Source organism: Lissotriton helveticus, chromosome 9 (assembly GCF_964261635.1).
Source record: "Lissotriton helveticus chromosome 9, aLisHel1.1, whole genome shotgun sequence".
Lineage (NCBI taxonomy): Eukaryota > Metazoa > Chordata > Amphibia > Caudata > Salamandridae > Lissotriton > Lissotriton helveticus.
In genome coordinates, this window is record NC_136070.1 from 376,091,484 (window position 1) to 376,115,832 (window position 24,349).

At 47.4% G+C, this 24,349-nt stretch overlaps 1 protein-coding gene across 2 annotated transcripts in view; it reads right to left on the minus strand.

Moving 5' to 3' along the window:
• The window catches only part of AK7 (adenylate kinase 7), a 344,520-nt gene that overhangs the window by 129,158 nt on the left and 191,013 nt on the right, over window positions 1-24,349 (minus strand). For both annotated transcript variants that reach the window (XM_078660128.1, XM_078660127.1), the window contains exon 4: window positions 13,631-13,725. In XM_078660128.1, coding sequence (XP_078516254.1) covers window positions 13,631-13,725 — 95 coding nt within the window. The remainder of the gene's footprint in view (window positions 1-13,630; window positions 13,726-24,349) is intronic.

The following is a 24,349-nucleotide window of genomic DNA, read 5'->3' on the forward strand; positions in this document are numbered from 1 at the left end:
TAGAGTGCATAAGTTAATTGGTCTTTTGGTCTACCCTTTCTCTATCGCAGCAAAACTCATCTTCAATAGTCCGACTCCTGTAGCAAAGCTCCCATTGACGACTTTGTTTGTAGACAGAGAAGCCTAGGTGGACATTGTGTATTTACATAAAGAAAGAAGTGGTTGTCATCAATTAAGATCAAATGTACTTCCGGTTATGGTTACCACCTAAAAATCGAAAGGGATCTATGGGGTCCTTATTATGCAATTGTACCCTAGGTGAGGAAGTGATGTAATGTTTTTTATTTTTTACTTCTGGGGTAAGTATATTAAACAACTTTTTCTGGAGGACGAGGTCTAAAATAGATGGTAGACCTTCTTTCAGCTCTGTAATAATGGGCATAATTTTCTGTCAGATCTGCCAAAACATACTGGGCCGCCATGTGTCAACCGAGACGCTCTAAGGGCTGGAGAAAGTGGTCTATTCCGCTGGGCCAACACCTTAGAAGAGCTCCCCATTTAATATTAGAGGGGAAAGTAGAAATTCCTGCCATAATAACAGTGCTCATAAAACCAACCTTGAAGCAGGCACTAACATGAAGAACTGTTCTCATTTTTTCAAACATTACACACATTGCGTATGGTCTGCACTGTACAGCACACATACAATGTCTAGGCATAGGATTTTGTACGTGAAGAATATGTTTCCAGTACATATTCCATGCAAAACAACACACCATGGTCCAAAGGTTTTACGGGATGCTTGGTAGCTATTTATGCACCCTCTACTATGCTTTCTCCCCCATTCCCCCTTGCGCAAGGCAGCTCAGCTGCTATGATTGCTGCACTGTGTTGTAGTAAAAATATAAAATATGCTCCCTAGTGTGTATGCCTGGCCTGCCTAGCCTTAATTCTCACACTCTTAGGCAGCTGGTGGCACCTAAAGTGAAAAGTAATCTTTTTGTCATTGCTCTCTCCTTACTTCACCTCACTTCTTCTACACTAACCATCTTTCTTAACCTCTTGATCTATCATTCTCTGTGTATCTTCATCCGCTCTACCTCAACTCTCTCTACCTCACATCTTTCTACATACCCAAGATAACTCACTCAACTCCATCTTCCTCTAGCTCTTTTCTGTGGCTTTGCCCCTCAATCACTTTCATTGACTACATCTGTACCTATCATTTTCTATTCCCTATCTCAACTCCCTAACTGTATCTTACCTCTCTTTTCCAGTCTAGAGTCAGTGTATCGCTCCTCCATCTACTGCACGTCTCACATAGACTCATCTCTAGCTTTAACTCACATTTCTCTCTCTCTAACCATGCCTCCTTTACTTTACCTCCTCCTACTACTCTCTTGGCCCATTTTCCCCCCTCACCATCCCATTTTCTCTCGATCTCACACCTACCTCTACCTCACCTCTTTTTACCCCGCCATTCTCTCTCTGACTACCTAACTTCTCAATTCATCTTGCCATTAGTTCACTACTTCACCTGCCCGCCTCCTCTTTAACTCATTCTACTCCTGTTCTCTAAATATCTTATTCCTTTCCTACTATCCTTATTTCTCTACCTCTTCCCCTTTGCCTCTCTTATCAACTCTTCTCAGTCTATCTCTTTCTCTCTCATACAAACACATAAAATTCTCTACCTCAACTATCTCTCTCAACCTCTTTCTTAGGAGATGTTTCAAACACGGGCCCCAATTTATATTGCCCATGGTCCTACAAATCCTTAAGATGTCACTGTGTATCATACAATATTGGTTCTGCTCACACAGTCTCTCAGTGAGTAGCCGATATGACATGATGGGAGATAATATAATCTTAAACCTCTGTGCAGAGAGGGTTTCCAGCTCCTGTTTAGTGGCTGGGTGCACCTGATGTCTGGAGATGAGGGGCAGGACAAATTTACAACATTCCCAGGGCATCATAGGGAGCCTTTTGGTTATGTTTATGTTTTTTTGGAGGGAGCGGGGCTGGAGCTCAGAACAAACCCCCACCCAGTCTCCATGGCCTCATGAGAGTATTGGGTTTAAGGCAATGCCCTCTCCGCAGATCTGCCCATTTAATTCCCCTTCTCTTACATGGTGAGAATTATCTCAAAGTTGGCAAGTCTGGTATGGTACTGTAGCATCTATATAGTGACTCATACCACGTTATTGGGGGGCAAAGCATATTTCAAGATGGGAAGCATTCTACACAATGGGGGGGGGGGGTGTGGTTGGCCTGGTGTATTTGTTGTAACCTTAAGTAGGAAGTGTTTTGGTGTTGTACGTGAGTGACCAGAGAGGTGCTCCTATCTTGTCTTGGGGTGTAGTGCCTAGCACTATGACGGATAGGCAACTTTACACTAGTAGCCAAAGAGACATTCAGGCTAAGGATTAAAAGAATTAGAAAATAAAACTGTGTCTGTCAAAATGCTACATCAAAGTAAGAAATATATGTAAATCAGAGGCATTTAGTGTAGGTCAAGGTGGGCCAACTCTTTGACAGATCCTCAAGAGAACACCCACTATGTAAATACACACTATCGTATGTAAAAATATGTAAATATCTTGACCATCTGGCTTGGAGAAAGTCCTCATAGACCTCTGTTGGACAGTACTAATTCAACAAGAGGTTTTAATAATTATATACAGCTGTTCTTGAATGATGAGGCCTGCGGGTATATGTTTTGTAATGGAGAAATCCAATTATGTATTTTTAATTCTACAGAATATTATACCTAAAGTACAGCAATCTACATCTACATGAGCAGGGATCCTCCCTCAGCCCGACACTGTTCAACATTTACATGGCCCCGCTCGCACACGTAGCCCGACAGCACGACCTCAACATAATCTCCTACGCTGACGACACTCAGCTGATCCTCTCCCTCACCAAGGACCCCCATCACAGCCAAAGCCAACCTCCACGAAGGAATGAAGGCCGTCGCCGACTGGATGAAGACCAGCCGTCTGAAGCTGAACTCAGACCAGACGGAGGTCCTCATCCTCTGCTCCAACCCTTCAGCATGGGACGACTCCTGGTGGTCGACGGCACTGGGGGCAGCCCCGACACCCACCAACCACGCACGCAACCTGGGAATCATCCTCGACTCAACGCTCTCAATGACCAAGCAAGTCAACGCCGTCTCCTCCTCCTGCTTCAACACCCTCCGCATGCTCCGCAAGATCTACAGAGGGATCCCGACAGATACAAGAAAGACAGTCACCCAGGCCCTCGTCAGCAGCAGACTCGACTACGGAAACGCCCTCTACGCGGGAGCCCCGACCAAGCTCATCAAACGACTACAACGCATCCTAAACGTCTCGGCACGACTGATCCTCGCCGTACCACGCTACGGCCACATCACCCCCCACCTGAGAAACCTGCACTGGCTCCCCGTCAACAATAGGATATCCTACAAGCTCCTCACCCATGCACACAAGGCACTCCACAAGACTGGCCCAGCCTACCTCAACATACGGCTCTCCTTCTACATCCCCAACCGCCAGCTAGGCTCCGCCAACCTCTCACTCGCCACCGTCCCACGCATCCGAAGAACAACCACCGGTGGGAGATCCTTCTCCCACCTCGCCGCCAAGACATGGAACACCCTCCCATTGAGTCTACGACAGACCCAAGACCTGCTGACCTTCAGGAGGATACTCAAGACCTGGCTGTTCGATCAGTAGCGGTCCTCCCTCCCTCCAGCGCCTTGAGACCCTCGCGGGTATGTAGTGCGCTTTACAAATGATTGATTGATTGCATAAAATCACTAAATACACGTTATACTTTGTAATTCTGATAACAATTTCATTCCAGAAGAACAACAAACTGGATTGTTACTGAGCCAGTGCCAACAGAAGACAAGCAGCAAATCATGGATGGGAGAAAGATGAGTTTGTAAATACTTCAACAGTGAGTACCTATTTGCTAAAATGCAACTATACTGTTTAGTAAAAAAAGAGTCTTTCGCTTTTAAGGAGGAATATAACAAACCTATTGAGTCTGAGATATACAAAACTATAAATGGATAACAGTGATTAAAGGGGATATCTTTTATCAAGAGGTGTTGAGTGACATCAAATAGGCAAGGAGAATTAAGTTTGAATTGTCTATGTTATCAACTAATGTAGTCATGTTACAAAGATATTCCCTCATCTTCACTAGTAAAGTTCACTCCTACATCTTCTTGCAAAGTCCTTCATGTAATCTCTTAACCTGTCACTGTTAGTTCCAATCCTTAAAACAGATTTATTCAACTGAGAGTTGAAAATCTCTGGTCAGGCTGGTTTAAAGATTTGTGTCTTGCTTGGCTAGCAAAGGAATGTGCCTCTACTCTCACCGCAGCCTTTCCTAGAGAGTAAGGGGCTAATTAGGATGTCGGTCAGAAAGCCTCCGACCACTGGTCAGAGCCTTTCTGACCGTCATCCCTGGTTTGACTTCCGACCGCCACATTACAATTACGGCGGTCAGAATTTAAACTGGCCGGTCAATCCGGCTGACTTCTGACGGGTTCGAGGAGCCCGTCAGTCAGGCGGTAGGGCTGCATAATCACTTTATTTATTTATTTAAGTTTTGTATAGCGCTAGCTAGACCCGAAGGTATCAGAGCGCTTCACAGCGGATACAAATAAGCATCAACATAACAGGTAGGTCGAGCAGGGTAGGGAAAGTATGGGAAAGCATGGTAGCAAGCAAAAGTCTATACAGTGTCAACATGAGGGCGAGATGGCGGAGATCAAGGGAGAGTCATCAGGTTCACGCTAGGACCAAAGAGATAGTGAACTATCAAAGTCAGACGGTGGTTCTCGTTACGATCCAGCCCGCTCAAGAAAGAAGGTTTTGAGTAGTGTCTTGAATTTCAGGAAGGAGGCGGTCATCCTGTTGTGGGAGGGGATGGAGTTCCATATCTTAGGAGCATTTCCCGCAAAGGACTTGTTAGATCTTTTGCGTTTCTGTGATTTCAGAGGTATGAGTAGCAGCGTGTTGGAGCTTCTGAGGGTCCTGGACTGACCGGCTCTCTTGAGTTTATTGGCTAGATATTCCGGTTTACCTGTATGCAGGGCTTTGTGTGTGAGGCAGGCTGTGTGGAAGTTGGCTCGAAGGTTAATAGGAAGCCATTTCAGGTCCTTGGGAGCCGGGGTGATGTGCTCATATTTCTTAGTTCCTGTGACCATTCTGGCTGCTGCATTCAGGGTAGCCGTCAAAGGACCTAGATGAGATTTGGCTGTTCCAGTCAAAGTAGCAATGCCATAGTCAATCCTGGAGAGTACCAGTGCCTGAGTGGCCAGTTTCAGGTCTTTCAAGGGGAGGAACGGTTTAAGTTTGTAAAGAAGTTTCAGGTTAAGGAAAGCACTTTTGGCAGTTTTAGAGATGTGTTCTTTCATGTCCAGTTTTGGGTCCAGAGTGATCCCCAGTGATTTGACGGAGGTTGTAGGAACAAAAAGAACATTGAGGGCGTTTAAGGCTTTGAGCCATTCGAGTATTTGGGGATTTTCACTTTTGTTTGAGATGAGGAGCACTTCTGTCTTTTCTTCATTAAGTTTGAGGTGGTTGGATGAGAGTCAGTGTTGGACCTCTGTGAGTGTGTCATTTAGTCTATGGATGTCTGCGATCGAAGTGGTTTCCAGGTAGAGTTGTGTGTCGTCCGCATAGAGGTGAAAGGGGATGTTGGAGTTCCTTAGAATTGTAGTGAGGGGCTCCATGTAGATGTTGAAAAGTTGTGGAGAGAGTACTGACCCCTGTGGGACTCCTCTAGTAATGGGGAGGGGGTCCGATTTGTAGCTTTTAATTTTGATAATTTGAGTGCGGTTGTTGAGAAAGGAGGCGAACCATTTGAGAACAGTTTTTTCCAAACCCGCTCTCTTCTGTAGGACATTGAGTAGTAGGTTGTGATCCACTGTGTCGAACGCTGCCGAGAGGTCTAAGAGGATGAGGAGGCTACATTGGTTGGAGTCGAGAGACATGTGTAGGTCATCCATCACATTGAGGATTGCGGTTTCTGTGCTGCAGCCCTTTCTGAACCCAGATTGGTGTGGGTCAAGAAGATTCAAGATCTCCAGGTGTTGTGTTAGCTGAGATAGCACACATTTTTCCAAGATTTTCAATAAGAGCGGCAGGTTTGACACTGGTCTGAAGTTGTTCAAGACCGTAGGGTCGAGGCCAGGATTTTTTAGGAGTGGCGTGACTTGACCTAGTTTAAGGCAGTCCGGGATTGAGCCATCTCTCAAGGAGCTGTTGATGATCTTGGCCCAGATAGGGGCTAGAGTAAGTTTCAGGTCTTTCGTCAGTCTCGAGGGCAGCTGATCAAAGGAGTGAGACGAGGGATTAGCGAAAGCAATGAGATCGCTTATCGCTTCGGTTTTGATGGGTTGGAAGGAAGACCAGCGAGTGGCTGCCGTTGTTGATCTTGAGTGGGTAGAAGCAGTAGGGTGCAACTCTGATAGGGCGGAAAGATTGCTGCAAGATCGGTCAATTGAGGCAATTTTTTCGTTGAAGAAGTTAGCAAAGTCGTCGCACTGGGATTTGGACGCAGTTAAGCGGTCTGTCATGGGTATGGAGGTTTGGTTTCTGATGATATTGAAGAGTTCTTTGGGGCGGTTTTTAGCCTCGTCTAGAGCAGAGCAGAAGAAGGATGACTTTTTGTTCTTTTATTATGATTAAGGTAGGTTTTGCGAGCTGTTTTGAGTTGGTCCCGGTTGAGGGCAGTGGGGTTGTTCCTCCAGGATCTTTCCATGGCTCTTAGGAGTCTGCGTTCATCATTGATGTCAGTGGAGAACCAAGACCTGGAGGGAATGCTTCTTTTTTTTTTAGTTTTCTAGGTGCCAGCTGGTCCAGGACACACTCTAGGTTGGAGTGATAGAGCGAGGTGAGATCCGTGGTTGAGAGGAGCTCCGTCGAGCTCGGGAGGAGAGAACTGAGAGCATCTTGTAGCTTGTCAGGGGGGACTTTCGATAAGTTTCTGACCCACTTGGGGGAGGTTTGGGTGGGTGGGAGGAAAAGAGCCGGGTGGTTGATATGAAAGAGGATGGCATGGTGGTCGGACCAGTCCACAGGGATGATGTGGTCAATTGAAATTGTCTTTTTGTCCGCAATGATTGCATCAAGGATCGCTCCTCTATGGTGTGTTTCTTCTGAGCAGTGTTGTATCATATCGTGGTCTTGTAGAAGGGAGGTGAGAGATTGAATGAGCGGATTCTTGGTTGCATTCCATCTTAGGTTGAGGTCGCCCGGAATTATTCTGACGTCACCGTTGAGAGCGGTTTGAGTGATCAGATCCGACAGCTGTTCGCCAAATACAGTAGCGTTGCCTGGAGGGTGGTAAAGGAGAAGGCATAGGAGTGGGTTGTGGTGGGGCGAATTGATGTTGACCGAGAGGCATTCAAAGGAGTTGTAGAGGAGGGAGGAGGATTCAGTAATGGAGAGGTCACTTCTGTGGATAATTGCTGTTCCGCCTCCTTTGCGTATGGGTCTGTCTTTTTGGATAACTGAGAAGCCGGGAGGTACCAGCGTGTCCAAGATGGGAGGGGATAGGGTGTTCAGCCATGTTTCAGTGATGAAGGCTACATCTAGGTCATGGGAGAGGATAGTTTTGGCTAGTTCAGTTGCATGTTTGACGGCTGATCTGCAGTTGATGAGCATGCAATTGATGGGGGGGTCTGCATCCGGGTTCCGGTTGACCAAATTAGCTCTGGGTAGGGATGCGAGATGGGCTGGGGGTCTGGCGGTTTTGCGGTGAGGCGGGTCTCTTCTCATACCAGTGATGACTTGGATCAAAGAAAGGGGTGAGGGATGCGGGTGTAGAGCTTGTGCAGGATGGTTGGGAGGGGGTTTATAGGATGCGACTCGGGAGCTCACTTCCTGAGGGGAGGGAGAGGAAGAGGTTTTTCTGGGACAGTCAACTTGTGGTTCAGTCTGGGGTTCAGTAAGAGGAGTCCGAGAGCCTGGGGGGGACAGGGGTCTGATCGGGGGGGGCGTCATTCCTAATGGGAGGTTGCTGGAGGAGGGGAGGTGAGACGAGATGGGGGGTAGCTGGAGTTTCTCTAGGGAGGAAAGGGTTTCTTTTAGTCCGAGGATCAGCGTGCCGATCTGGGCTTCAAGAAGGTCCAAGCGATGTGTCATCCTGGGAGCTGGGGGGGGTAGTGAGGGGGGAGCTGGGCCTTAAGTGAGAGGGGCGAAGGGGCAGGGCCTTCGTGGGGGGAGAGAAGAGGTAAGAGGGATCGATTCTGGTTTGTAAAGAACTGGAGAGGGAGAGGGGTAATGGGGCGAGATGCTGTTTGGAGGGATAGTTGGGGAGGGAGGGACTGAGTCAGGGTTGGGGTTCAGATGGGCGGGGGCTAGAGAGGGGGAAAAGGTTTGGGGTGAGATAATGACTGGGGGATAGCAGGGGTAAGGGGATCAGGTTCTGGTTTCGAGATCATGTGGTCAGGGAAACGAGAGGGAGGAGGGTTGCAGCCCCTTTGGGAGAGGTGGTTATCTTCACCGAGTGGAATGGAGCACGTTAGTGTTCTGGGAGGTAGGGAGGAAGGGGGGGTGTCCGGGGGATTGGGAGATGGAAGGGAGGGAGGGGGGGGTAGAGTTCTGTGAGGTAGGGAGGAAGTGGAGGTGGCCGTGGGGTGAGGGGAATTGAGGGACGGGGCTAGGGGAGGTGAATGGCTGGTGACATAAGTAGGCATGGGCGGTGGTGCACGAAGAGGTGAAGGAAGCCTGATTTGCAGCTTGGGGGTTTGACTGGAGCCACTGGGGGGGAGGTGCGTGGCTGGTGAGGGTAGAGAGCAGTAGCCGTCTTTAGAGTGGGGAAGAGGGAGTCGAAGAACTCTAGGTTTTCATCTTTCGCCTGTATAAGAATGGAGCCATTCAGGAAAATGGTGATGGTGATGTCTCCGGAGAGAGACTGTTGGTTGAGGGGGGAGATAGTTAGTTTCCGGTTATGTTCTGTGAGGGTGGTTTTTGAGACAGGGAGGAGTGAGTTGAAAGTGGTAACCCATGAGTCCGGTCTTAAGGTGTGGAAAATGAAGTCAATTTTTCTTTGCCCTCTTGATGAGCAGTGGTAGGTGTCCACAATGAGTGTTTCGGGATGTTGCCTAATTAGATTCTGTTTAAAGCGTTTTTTTGCTTTGAAGGAGAGTTTTTGTGGGAAAGTTATGGTGTAGGTGTTCTGCCCAAGAGGGGAAAGTAGATTCTGTAACGGGCAGGACTGCATAACTGAACTCAAGGCCGGCGGCATCCTGGAGCATTTAGGGGGAATGGCTTGTTGATCTACTGGAGTGTTCTGGGTGGTTAGAGGTTGTATGTCAAACGAGTGAGGTGCTCTTGATGATTGGAGATTGCACTTTTGCGTTGAGCTTCTTGTTTAAGGCGTGATAGTTAGGTTGCGGCAGAGGCGAAGGGCGGTGTAGCAGGGGTTCAGAGGAGTGTGTTTGGCTCCGAAGATCCTTTGATCTAAAGTGAAGTCCCTATTAGTGATAGGCAGCTCTTAGCAGTGGAACTGGAGCTTGCGTGGGGAGCGGATTGTGCCTGGAGAGCGGTCAAAGTACCCTCTGATCGTGGCATCGGGCGTAGTACTCTAAACATGTTAGCGGGGGCTAAGATGATGAGATTCACATCGGAATCATTTCAGAGTGAGTTGGGAAGTCCGAAGTGGCAGCCAAGATTGTGTTCAGGCATCCCTTCTGTAGGTGAGGGACGGGTGGGAGCTTCGTCAGGGGGCCTGGGAACGTACCTGCGAATTTGGTAGTTAGTTAAGTGGACGAGATGTCAGGTAGACGCCGTTGGGGCCCAGAAGATGACCATCATACCCAAAGACTCCAGATGTCTTTTGTTTTGGTGTCGAGTCACTGTTTAGGGAGCCGGTAGGGGAGCTTCTTGGTCAGAGGCTTGTTTGACTAGCAGTAATGTCCGAGGTGGCGGCCATCTAGAAGTCAGGCAGCCTTATGCAAGGGGGAAATGAGCTGGAGCTTGCATGTCGGGCGGGTAGGTGCCTGCAGAGGGGTAAAAGCACCTTCTGATCCTGTCGTCAAGCAGGGAAGTCCTTGCGTCGTGTCTGTGAGGGCCTCCGTGGTGAGATTCACGATCAAAAACACCTAGGGTGTGTAGGGAGGGATGTCTGACATGGTGGCCATCTTAGGTCCAGGCATCCGAGACGAGGGACGAGTAGGAACTCTCCTGGGGGCCGGGTAAATTTTATTCTTATTGAGGAAGGTGTTTACTCCTTTGGGATTATGATGCCACTTTCCAAGAGCACATCCATGTCGGCCTTTCTGACATGGATTGGCTGTCGAAAAGTGCCTTTGGGGCCCCTAGCAGGGCCCCCATGCCCCCTGGCCCTCAGGTTGGAGTTTTAGTGTCGCCCTGAAAATCTCTGCACCCTGTGGCACCCTTAGGTAGGTGCCATAGAGACCAGTGTAGCAGGCACCCTGAGGTGCCTGACACACGATGCAGGGATTTACACAGGTTCTCTATGGGAGCTTATGCTACGGCCTGTTTACGGCTGCAGCACAAGCTCCCATAGAGAAATTGGAGTATGCGACTGCACCATGTGTGGTCGCATTGTAATTGTGGGGTAGGGACCGCCGATCAGTGGTCGGTTGGTCCTGAGACCACAACGTGATGTCCACCCAACATTATAATCATGCCCTAAATGCTTCATTTGAAACTGTTCTGGGTACCATTTAAATCAAAGGATCTATTGAGTTTCTTGTCAGTCAGGAAACAGTCAAACGGTTCAAATAGCCTTTCAAGTACTGGACGTAGTGGATTATCCTATCAAGAAATCAACAAAGGAGTGTATTTACGAAAAGGAAGAAGAGCAAGCATGTATTATCATTCACAGTATGAGTTTCCTGTGAAGAGAACCAAATTTCGGTTTTTCAGAAGGCCTTCAGGCCTGAGGGCCTTCTGAAAAAACTCATACTGTGAATGATAATACATGCTTGCTCTTCTTCCTTTTCGTAAATGCACTCCTTTGTTTATTTCTTGATTTATCTCGAGGGGAGTAGGAGTGTTTATCTCTTTCCCTTCCTCTCCTGTTGATCCAAGTGGATTATCCTATGCCTTTTTGAAGACACAAAAGCCACAACATCTGTCCAGTTTAAAAACTAAGTTACACATTGAAGCTACCTGGAAAGTCCTTCTAAAAAGCCCTACAATAAAAAAGCCAATAAAGCATAAAAGAACTTTAAGGTCGCTTATCGACTTTTTAGGACCACACTTTACAAGTGTATCTACATTGGGCAGGATTAACAAAGTTGAATTGGATCTTCAGGTGTAACATGACTAAACAGCGAAAACTAAACAAAAGCTTAACTTTTGTACCACTGGTAATGCACAGTTCAAACCAGACAAGCAAGCCAGGAGTAGTCAAGGCAGTAACTAGATTGTAGAACACACAAGAGGAAAAGGACTCAAAGCTTAGCGTTCTTCATCTCATAGCAGCAAAATGGGAGATTTGTGATGCTATGAGCTAATAAGACCATCCTGAATTATGAACTCCAGTTAAGGAAACACTTAAAAGAGGAGGCAGGTCATTGGAAAACCAAGATGGTTAAGAATGGTTTTCTACTAAAGCTTGAATTTACCACCATGAGAGCTAAAGTTTCCTAGGTTGAAGAACTACTCTATAGTGCAAATAACCATCCTATATTATTAACCTGAATACTGCACCAGCAACCTTGACTCCAACGATGATACCCGTCCACTGAAAACCACTCTTGAGAGCAGACACCGACAAGGAGACGTGTTGGAGCCACACAACTTCATAACGTAGCATATTCGCCCATCATGGGGCACAGAAAAACAGATTTATCTTATGTGGCTCCAATCAATGAGGAACTCTTCCAGTTCAAATACAAGAGTACAACACCAGTGATAACTATGTCCCTGAAAAAACACAGAATACCCACTGTTCCATTAAAAAAACACATTTATGATATATAGCTTAAAACTGGAACACAATCTTGGGAGTGTCATCTATTTTCTTCTTGTCAATCTATTGAAGGTAGCACTCACAAAATATCTTCAGTTTTTGGTGGATGGGAGGGCAATAAGCTTATTCAACTTAGATTCTGTCCCACCATAGGACTTAATCCCTCTTGATTTCTTGAATTGATAATTGGCAGGTGTTGATGAACAGCAGACGTGCAAGCACCCAGATTCTCTTCTACCTGCCTGTAGCATTAGGCACTGTTGACCATGTCACTTTTTTTGTCATTAGTGACTTTACCACCTAATGGTGCAAATCCTTTTTGGACAGTCACAGCCTAAATGTGGTCTTTCTTCTTTAAGTTGGACTGTTGATAGCTCTTAACTGTATGTTTTCCGAAGGTCCTTGCCCCTTCAATGTATAGAACTACAGCTTACATTGTCTGAATGAATCAACCTGCTCTTAAGAGTTTCATAATTGAGTAAACACTCCCCCCTTAAATCAGCATGTCCCCGTTTAACATGGAAGCTCTTTAGAAAGGTATGGATGGGTTATGCCTGATATCCATTTGGACAGCAAGGCTACTGTCCATAGTGTTATTCTACCTCACATCACTGTTACTGTAAATACATCATACAGTAAGGCTTTTTCTAATTGGGCAAATTCTAGTCACTACAAACAAAAAAACTAATTTGGATTGCACATAACCCCACAATAATCCCTCAAACACTACATTGCTCTACCTTCGTGACATCCAGATGCATACAATTTATTCATCCTCTTCATCACATGAACTTACAGAGATCATTCATAAATATGTGCTAGCCTCAGAGATGGCCACGAAGAGGAGGTGACTGACTGCCTGTTCAGTTAGATGCTTTGCGCGCACTTCATGCTGTTTCCAATCAGGTACTTCTTTCTGTTCATACTTATTACTTTTCTGAACAAATGATGGAAGTTATGACCATTTAGTGAAATATTTTTCCAAACTTTTTGTCAATATCGTTATATTTCACATAAATATTCGGAATGAACACTCTGTAAAGGTAGGCTGCACCTTCTTCGTTTACATAGGGCATCGCATCTAATGTTTTATATATGTAAGAACACTTTTGTTTGCTATACTGAAATGAAAAAAATCTATTTTGCCACATGTTGTCACTGTGTTGCACATGGGCCATTAGAAAGCAACGACACGTGCATACATTTATGACCGTTATCTTATGACACAAATGAACACACAATTTGCCTGGTTTTCATCCATTAAAATAAGCCATTGGAAGAGCCATACTGTTTACGTGTTAATCACTAATTAACAAAAGGCAAATGTAGTGTCCATTGTTTTACTATTTCTGACAAACGTTTCAGTAATATGAACATCTGATGCTCAATAAGAATTCTTTTAACCATAAATAATTGCACAACATATATCAGTTGAGAACCAGTTAGTTTGTTAATTGTGCACATGTTATGCCATTCATATAGCCATTTGCAAGGTTGTTCACATATATTTTATTACTTCAGTGATCTAAGACGCTAAATGGAGACTTTCACAAGAAGAAATAATTGTAGTTTGTAACGACATGGAAAGAATATACACATATTTTTCAAATACACACATTCACCATTTTCAGTGAAGGATCTATTTGGAGAATCTCCCTGAATGTTGTCAAATGTCAGATTAGCTGTACATGCAAGTAGAAATAAACAAAGGAACTGGACATGAATGAAAACTTACCGGATCTAAGGGTTTACTCCGCGCCCATGTCATTACTGTTGATAGCAAGATGAACATCTTTGGACTTTCAAAAAGTCCTATGTTTGTGTGCAGAGCTACATTTGGGAAGACATTAACATTACGCATTGAAAATGAGCTGCCGTTCGCTATTATTAAAAACCACATAGTAGGCTTTGGTCACAGTTTTACACGTATTCCATATAAAAAAACATCAATTATATTTAAAATCAGTTTTATATCATAAATTCCATGAAATAATGTCCTAGTAATTATAGATTCATAGAGTCGGTTAACATTGAATTCAACTTAATTTTTCATTTTATTAAAAAAATGAGAAAAACTATAAAAGCTTAAATGAACAATTCTTTGACTGCGATGGATTTACAGAGAAAGAGTACTAAACAATTCTTATTTATATTAGGAAACGTTGCAGCATGTGTATTTTTAAGTTTCACAAAACCGGAGAAGATTGCTCCTGATTCCTAAACAATTTAAGAACAAATTTATAAACCCAGACAATGCTTCTAAAAAAACAGAGAAAAGGATTAACTGCAATTATTCAGTTTACATTTTGCCTTTTGTTCGGGGTCATATTAACAAATTTCCTGACCGGAAAGTCAAAACTTCACACTGAAGTGCCTCTGATTTATTTACATTAATCACTTTTTCTCCAGAATAAACTTTATCCCCCGCATCCCTGCCTACTTTGAGGGTGCTGACTTCCTTTTCCTGCCCAGGCAAATGGTTTTTGCTGCACATCACAGGAATACATATTCAACAGCTTCGGAATTACCTGTAAAATGTTTGTCCACTACCTTTTACAGGTACTGCACCCTAATACTCCTACATCTTGCCCAGTCAGTATAGTTGCACATAAAAATTCCACCTTGCTAACCGAATTTTAGGTGAGAACAAACCCATTCAGAAAGGCACCATTCCTGATTCTGTGATTTTTCTTCTGGCAAATTGAGTTAAAAGAAATGTTCCCTTTGGGTGGAACCTATATTCAACAAGTCACACTCATCAACCTTCCATATTTATATTCCGCTTTTCAAACATTGAGGATTTTTATAAGCATTCTGAATCTCTGAAAAAGAAATTATCTGACAGAGGCTACCCGAAAAAACTCATTAAACATTCATTCAAGCGTGGTCGTTTCTACAATCGTGAGAGGATGTTGAATCCAGATAATGTGGAGAAACGAAACACTAAAAAGACCTAAAACATGAACACACAGAGTTTGAATGGTTTATAACTGAAAAAATAACTATGAACAGGAGAGGAAGTAACATAGAGACTAAGAGAAAAACCAGAGAGCAATGGTATATTTCAACACTAGATACCATAGAGAAAGGACTAATACCAAAGAGGACTTGAAAATGTCATTAACTCTAATTGGAGCATCTTAATTGAGGGGAATGAGGTAAAATTGCCCAAACCCCTTTTTGCATTCAAACGTAATGACAACATACGCAAGAATATAGTCCACACCTATAGAGATACCGGCCCTATGAGACAAATCACCCTGAATGGAGACAAGGCCCTAGGAAATAACAAATGCAGCAACTGCTCCATATGTAATAATTGCATCGTGGCAAAATCATTCACCCATAATGGCTACACGATTACACCAGGAAGTTTAAACAACTGCAGGAGCTGCAATGTGGTTTATGTCTTACGCTGTCCTTGCGGGCTTGCGTATGTAGGGGAAACAGGACGTGAACTGGGGCTGAGACTGTTGGAACACAAATCAGCATTGAAAACAGGAAAACAAAATGCCCCACTGGTAGATCACTATAAAGACCTAAAACATGAACACACATAGTTTGAATGGTTTATAGCCGAAAAAATAACTATGAACAGGAGAGGTGGTAACATAGAAACAAAGAGAAAAACCAGAGAGCAATGGTATATTTCAACACTAGATACCATAGAGAAAGGACTTAATACCAAAGAGGACTGAATGAGGATTGCTTCCTAAAGATGTGCATAGGGATCCAAAGATGGAATGCACTCCATCCGAAATGGATGAATAGTGAGACCTTTCTATTTAATAGAATTAGGGCATTGGGGAATATATGGCGCACAAGTAATTGTTTCTGTTATATAACAGTGGACGAAAAAGATTAGGCCATAAATGTATTGAGAACTTATGCATCCACGACAGAATATGGTAAGCCCAAGAAGGGGTTTGTGTCGGATAATATGTCTGGTAGAATCTTAAAGAACATGAGAACGCTAGTAGTGAGGTTTATTTACAATATAACCTGTCTGCATATAAATTAGAAGAATAAATTGTGAACTAGGAGAACTATAATATAGGCTGTTAAATATAATAAAAGTCACCGACCTTGTCAGTTGGCATTGAGAAATGATTCGTATCAGGTATAGAGGCCTTGAGAACATCCTGGTCGTTTGTAAAATAGAAAAATACATTTGGAATTAGGAGAACCATAATATGAGTTGTAAAACATAAGAAAATTAGCCTATTTTGTCAGAGGGTATCGAATAATGACCAATAGTAGGCACAGTTGCAGCGAGAACATACATTAGCCATACAATATGGGTACTCCAAGATGGCGACCGCGCAAGGGATTTGTAATTTGAATAAAGTTTTTTTTTTTTAAACCGGAATAGCCGGAATAGACTCATGAGCGTAACGTCAGCTTGACGTGCGTAAGCGGCTCAAGATAAAAAGGGACAAATGGAAGCCGGTGTTTGAATCCCGAATCCCGACTAAGGCAAAACTTTAGGGGACGCGGTTTCGTCGGAAGAAACTGTGGGCTGTTTGATTTGGGGGTCTCTAGTTGGCACAGGTAGGTACTTGTGACAAATAGGGACCCTTGCCTCTAGTCAGGGTAAGGGGTACACTCCTAAAATAACCCCTGCTCACCCCCTTGGTAGCTTGGCACAAGCAGACAGGCTTATCTCAGAGGCAGTGTGTAAAGCATTTGTGACCACATACAGTAACCCAGTGACAACACTACAAATGGGCACGCTTCTCCGATGATGCGAGAAGTCTTGATTCGATGCGTCAGCTGCAGCGGTGACACCCTTGTTCCGCGATGCGACGGCAACAGCTTCAGCGGCGACACTCTTCTCCGACGTTTGCGAGAAGCTTCTGCACGATGCGACAACTACATCGCCGACATCCAAGATGCGACGGCAGTAGCTCCGACGGTGGCGCGCTTCCCAGGGGGGATGCGAGGCGCTTTCCTTGATGCGGTGCAATACGACAGTTACAGCCCCGACATTCACGATGCGACGGCAGCAGTAGCGACCGCGACACGGTTCTTCCTCGTTGCGAGGCACTTCTCTCGATGTGGTGCAATACGACAGCTACAGCGGTGACACCCTCCCTTGGAGTTGCGATGGCAGCAGCAGCGACATGCTTCCTCTTCATTGCGAGAAGTTTCTCTCGATGCAGTGCAATACGACAGCTACAGCGGCGACACCCTCCTTCGGAGTTGCGACAGCAGCGAGGGCGTCATGCTTCTTCCTTGTTGAGTCGCGCTTCCAGCTCCTTGCGACACGCAGTCCCTCAGAAGGCCTAAAACAGCAGCAGGCACTTCCAAAGAACTCTGTGGAGCTGGGGGTTAAAGTCTGTTGTCCCTGAGACTTCAGCAGGAGGCCAGCTCTTTTCCAAGCCCTTGGAGATCCTTCACAAGTTGAAAGTAAAGCACACAAAGTTCTTTCTCCTCTCTTTGGCAGTCAGGCAATCGCTGCAGGCCAAGCCCCTAAGCAGCACTTAAGCTTAGGAATAGTATCTCCTCAGTTTCTTCTGGTTCCTCTCCTCAGCAGAGGTTTCTTCTTGTAGTCCAAAAGTGATCTAATTTCTTGGGATCAGGGTACCAATATTTAGACCCCAAAATCCTTTGTCCTCTGAGGGCAGAGGAGCCTTTGCCCAGTCCAAACCAGTTCTGGAGCACTCTGTTTACAAGACTCCTTCTTTCCTTTCACAGTGCAGGGCAGAAACATCAGACGCCCCCAGGAGGTGGAGCCAGCATTGTGGAGGGAAAGCACAGCCCTGGAGCACTTTTTTGACATCATTCCTTCTCTTCTTTCACAGTGCAGGGCAGTGACATCAGCCACACCACAGGAGGTGGAGCCAGCATTGTGGAAGGCAGGCACAGCCCTATTCAGGTCCCAGGTGCAACTCCTCCCACCCATCTAGATGCAGATCTCTCTATTTACCACTGGGCTGACTCATTCTGTCTCTTGGAATCCCCCAACCCTGTCACTCAAACTGCGGACAAGGAATACACAACCTAGCAGAGGCAGGCTTTGGATAGTTAGACAAGAAAATACCTACTTTCTAAAAGTGGTATTTTCAAACAGAGAATGTTAAAACTAACTTCACTAAAAGATGTATTTTAGCATTCTGAGTTCAGGCATACTAAACTAATTTCTACCGTGTTCCCCGAGTCAGTTTGGATTATAAGAATGTCTAATCTAACTGCCCATTCTGGTCTACGGAGAACAGGCAGCCTTGCAATAGTGGCCTATGGCTCAGAGGATTCACTTTAAGACCTTGTGCCTCTCTTTCAAGATCCTCAAGATGGCCTCCCCCCAGATTCTTGACAATCTTGTGAGGCCTTATGTGCCCTCGCGACCTCTGAGATCTCTGGGCCAAAACTTGGTTGTGGTCCCTCGATTTAGACTATGTAGAGCGGGAGGTCGCTCCTTCCGGGTCTTGGCTGCAAAGCTGTGGAATTCTCTTCCACCTCACATTCGTGCAATTGATGATCTGTTGAAATTTAGGAGGGATATCAAAACGCATCTGTTCCCTCATAGCTCTTAGGTTCCTGCTTCCTGCGCCTCCGCCCTGTACTGTTGTGTTGTTTGGGTACTCTTCCTGAAGCGCCGGGACGCCCCTTGGCTGGGGCAGCTCTGCGCAATAGAAGTATTATTAACATAACATAACATAACATAACATAGTGAAAAACGAAAATGGCTGTAATTCACTATTAAGACATGCCACACACATCAGGGCTTGTCCTACCTTATACTTACAATGCACCCTGCCCTTGGGCTTACCATACGGGTGTCTGAGATGAAGAAAAGGGAAGGTTTAGGGACTAGCAAGTGGGTGCACTTGCCCAGTCAGCATGACAGTACCAGACTGCACACAGGCTCTGCATTGGCAGACCTTAGACACATTTTTACAAAGCTGCTTCTGTGGGTGGCACAACCCGTGCTGCAAGCCCACCAGCATCATTTGGATTTACAAGCCCTGGGCACACTCAGTGCACTGTACTAGGGTCTGACAAGTAAACCAAACAAGCCAATCATGGAATCACTAATCCATACATCAATTTACAATAGGGAGCACTCGCACTGTGGCACTGGACAGCAGTGGCACAGGGCCCAAGGCATCTACTCTCCCTGAATCCTACTATGTCCTACGTGCCGACCGCCCGGACGGGAAAGCCGGTGGTGGAGTAGCCATAATTTTCCACTCTAAATTTCAGTTTCAACTCTTGCCCTACCCCCAAATTCCCTCAGTAGACTTTTTGATCGCCCGTTCTATCAACCTCGCGGTCCCTCTGACTTGCCTTCTACTATATCGCCCCCCTCAGACCATGCCCCATTTCATCATAGCCATACAGGACTTGCTGGCCACCCTCGTGGTCAACAACTCCTCTGTGCTCATTTTGGGAGATTTTAACTTCTGGCCCCATGACCCCCGGGAAGATCTTACCTCCAAAGACTTCACCGAATCTCTTGGCTCCCTTAATTTTACACCCTTGATCCACCTCCCTACCCACTCTGGTGGTCATATTCTTGACCAGATCTGGGTTGCCAATATCTCCACCTCGTCTCTGTCCATCTACCCCTGCATCTGGTCCGACCATTCGCTTATATCCTTTTCCCTCGACTTAGGGGCTGTCAATAAATTCTCCCCACCTAAAAACCTGTGGCTCCGTAATTGGAACCGTGTGGACATGCCCGCCTTGTGCGCCTCCCTCGCGGCCTCATCCCCTCACCTAGTTGACTCCTCCCCGGACTCACAGGCAGCTATTCTTAACAATTGGCTCTCAGCAGCCTGTGACTTAGTCGCCGCCCCCCAAGCTAGTCAGGTCCTGCCGCTCCCATGAGGCCAATAGATGGTTCACCGAAGACCTCAAAACCCTCAAACTCTCTCTAAGACAAGCTGAACGCCGTTGGAGGCGCAGGTATTGTCCCACGCTCAAGTCCCAATACTCCGCCCTTCTTCGCGGATATAAGACTGCTATCTTTTCCGGCCAAAACCGAGTACTTTTCAGCTAAAATTCTCCTAGCCAGTAACAAACCCAAGGAGATTTTCTCTATTGTCCACAATCTTGCAGCTGCAGATAGAGTGCAACCCAAACCGGTTCCCTCCCAATCCCTCTGTAACTCACTCAATTCCTACTTCATTGAGAAGATAGCCGCCATCAGGCACAACATTCCCCAGCCCTCCCCCCTCATTCTCCCCCCCCCCCCTGCCACTCCATCTGTCTTTCTTAACACGTTCCCTCCCATTTCAGAAGAGACTTTCCTTAGTCTCCTAAGGAAAGTTAAATCAGGGTCCCCTTTGGACTGCTGTCCTGCCCGCATACTTAAAGAGGTCTTCCTTAACTGTCCTGGACCCCTGCTTACCCTCCTCAACACATCCATCCAACAGGGTACTGCCCCAGCTGTTTTCAAATCGGCTATCATCACTCCCATCCTGAAAAAACCAGGGACTGACTCCTCCTCCCTCCCTAATTTCCGCCCCATCTCCCTACTCCCGTTCTTAGGAAAGACCCTAGAGAGCCATATCACCTCCTGCCTCTCGACCTTTATTGAGGACAATCACCTTCTAGCCTCCCACCAGGCCGGCTTCCGTCCAGTCCACTCGATGGAAACCGTGGTCCTCTCAGTCCTGGACGAGCTCAGGCAATGTGCGGACTCCAACTCCTCTCAGGCCCTGTTTCTCCTCGACCTGTCCGCCGCCTTCGACACGGTCGACCATTCCATTCTTCTCGACCGTGTCGGAGGCGCCGGCATCCGGGGGTCTGCCCTGGCCTGGCTCACCTCCTTTCTAGGGGATCGGACACAGGCCGTACATTTGGATGGCTTCTCGGCCTCTCCTCGCCCGGTCACTTGTGGGGTTCCCCAGGGTTCTGCTCTCTCCCCTCTTCTTTTCAACCTTTATATCCACCCTCTTATCTTGGCTTTACAAAACATGGAGGTGTCAGTCTACAACTACGCAGACGACCTCGAGCTCATTTTCAATCTTTCCCCCTCCCACGCCTCTAGGTCTAACCTCTGTTCTGTCCTCACTTTCATATTTGACTGGATGAATTCCAACCAGTTAAAATTAAATCCGGACAAAACAGAACTGATACTCACCGGCAGCCTCCCCAGTCCCTGGTCCCTGCATTCTGGCCCCCTGCCCATGGTCCCCCTCCCTCCCCTTCTGCCAAAGCAAAAACCCTGGGTATCTTAGTCAGCCAAGACCTGACTATGCGCCCTCAGATCAGCGCCGTTGTCTCATCCTGCTTCTTATCCCTACGCATCATCCGTAAAATTTCTTGTTTTTTCTCTGTCGAGGCCCTCAAGCTCATTGTCATGGCCATGATTGTCTCCCGCCTGGACTATGGCAACGGGCTCCCGGCGTATGAGCTCTGGCGCCTCCAGCTTATTTAGAATCAGGCGGCCCGCCTGATATACCAGCTTCCTAAGTATCATCATGTCACCCCTCTTCTCAAATCCCTTCACTGGCTCCCCATCTCTCAACGCTCCCTTTTCAAATTGGGCTGCCTCACCTTTATGGCCCTTGCAGGTACTGCTCCTGGGTTCGTGAATTCAAAAATTCGGCCCTATCTCCCTAAAAGAAACCTTCGCTCCTCGACCCAAGTCCTTTTGGTAGTCCCTCGTTTTAAGAGGAAAAAACACGGTGGCCTCCGGTTCTCTACCCTTGCCCCCACCTTCTGGAATGCCCTCCCTCTTTCTATCCGGTCCATAACCACCTATATGGATTTCCGGAAAGCTCTTAAAACTCACCTTTTTTCTTTAGCTTTTCCCTCGTAATAACTGTCCTAGCTCTCCCTTCACCTTTTCCTTTCTGCTTAAATCTGATCATAGCGCCATGAAACCGCCTGGTGTTAGTGCGCTCTATAAGTGCTTTTAACTTCAACTTCAACTTCATCTAACACCAGCAAAAACATATGAGGCTACAGCAAAAATGGAAGGGAGGCCCACGCCAATGGTGCCAGGTCTAACATGGGCCATATGAACTATTGGGGCCATCGAGCAGGACCTGACTTAATGTTTAATAACGGTTAAATACATTAAGCCTTAATGTTTCTCTTAGTTAAACATATGACGGCGGGATGGGTGGCTCATCGGGATATGAGACAGACGACTGGGGCACATATAACTGTACTAATTATAATGTACATTCATCCATGACCATATGGGTTAATATGGAGCTTTTTGTTATTATACACAGCCACTAATAAGGTACCCTATTGTTAGGAGTTATGGGAAAACATTGATACCCGCTACTGGAACAAGAAACACAACCGAGGGCGGTTTTTGTTTTAAACAGACCTAACTAATTTGGATTGAGGTCTTGAGTTTACTTACTTAAGGTGAGGATGGCAGATGTTTTTTATGTAATGCAACGTGACTTAGCCTCTATAATATCAACTATAGTGAAGTAAAATCTAGACCTATGCTGAGACTTGAAGTAATTGTGCCAAAAAACTTTCTTTAGGGGTCTACTATTTTGGAGGCATACTAAATCTCCTGAGTTAAACCTCTTTTATAATGAAGATTTGATATTGCAGAAAAAGACATAGAGGTAACAGATTACTTAAGCATACCTAATTGACTGTGGGAACAACAGGAAGCGAATAGAAAGGAGTAATGAGTGTCCTTTAACATTATAGATGTTATGAAAACCATTATCCAACCTCAACCATCAGTTGTAGTGACCTGAAAACCTTAAAACTCAGTGCAGAGGAGGCGTGGCTTCGGCGGCAATGGAGTAGGCTGTGTCTCCGACAAGCTCCGGTGCCCCGCTGCCTGTTTGCGCTATCTTCAGTGGAGTTTGGGGGCTGCTCACCGTCTTCGGGACTTGGGGAGACCCCTGGCTGAGTGGGGTGCTGCGAGGGCGACGGAGGAATTCCCGAGCGCTGCCTGCGGAGCTGTGATGTGACGGCGGGGTCCCGGCGGGCAGTCGCGCCCGCCATCTTGGTTGAGCGGCCGGCGGCAGCCCCCCCCCCAAGCCCGGACTGCTTCTGACCAGTGACCTTCGGCCGTCACCTGGTGGACTCCAACGGGCGGCCCTGGCGTGAGTTTTGATATTGCACAGCAACGCCGGAGCCTGTTGTAACCTGCAGCGGTCCCGACCAGTGGAGACCTCGGCGCCCCGAAGTTGGAACGAGCATCGGTCTTGGAGACGGGCTCCCCTGTGAGAGGCGAGGAGGCCCGAGGGAGCGGGGACCCTTGGTGCTGGCTTGCCTGAGGGTCGCGGCGCTGAGAGAGCGAGACGGGCTCGGAGCGCCATAACAGCCGCCATTTTGTACACCCATCCGACGTTGTGGACGTGAGTGGTGGCGGCGCCGCCTGGTCACGGAGCCCAGAGTGACCGGCGCGAAGGCGGAGGTGAGCTGCACCTGCTGGGGGCTGCGGGAGTTGGAGCTCGGCGTGGAAGGCGCCCCCTCGCCCCTGGTGTCTGTGGCGGCTTAGTTTTGGCGGGCTGCGGCCTGCGCCCCTCCCCCCCCTATGGGCTAGGGCCTTGCCTGGCAGCGGCGCTCGACGAGGGAGCGCTGGGGCCCTGCGACCCTCCGGAGCGTGGGACACGGTGTGGAGCTGCTTCTTCGGCTGCCTGCTGGCCGCCATCCCGTGTGTCTTGGAGGCGGGAGGCCACGGCGAACTGCCCCGGCTGGGGGCCCTGAGATTCGGCCTGTAAGGTGAGGAGCGGTGGGGTGCTGTGAGCCCTCCTCGAGGGAAGTGCGGGTCGGTCCGGGGCCCCTGGGGCCTGTGATGGTCCCTGTCTGGCGGGCCGTACCCTGATGTAAGCTGCGGCGCACTACCGCGCTTGACTGGACCTTGCCTGACTGTGCCCTGACCTCCTGGCTGGCAGCGTGAAATTGTCAGGGGGGCGCTGGGGCCCTGCAGACTTTTGGACCTGCCGCTGGGTACTGATTGATGGTGGACGGAGGTGCTGCCTGCCGTTGGGAGCTGCCCTACGCCCTGCAGCTTGGGGACCTTGCACTTTGAGCGGTGGCGTGGACCCTGGATTGTTTGGGCGGCGGAGCTTGCCGGGGGGACTTAAGGCACTGCTAGACCTGGGCCCTTGACGGTGGAGGTGGCCCTCATCCGGCCTGCTCGAGTGGGCTGCGGTGCATTGCCGAGGTGCTGGAGACGTTGCTTCCCCTGGGGACTTGCCTCTACAAATTGTGTGCGTTCTTACGCCTTGTCTCCCTGCCTGTTGCCTCTCTACCCCCGAACACGGTGGCTTGAACATCACTCTACACTACCGGGTCCTGTCCTATGCCTGTACTGTTCGTGCAACCTCGGCGTGCCCTCCGCCCTGGGTCTGTGGTGAGCGGGGGGCCCTGGCCACTGGTCCCTGAGCTGCTGCCGCCTGGGGGGTCTGGGGCTTTGCCCTATCATTAGGGGGGTGAGGAGACTTGCGGTGACGCAGCCCGGTGTGGAGCCTTCTCCCACTGACTATCCCCTTGAGCCCGCGGGGCTGCACCC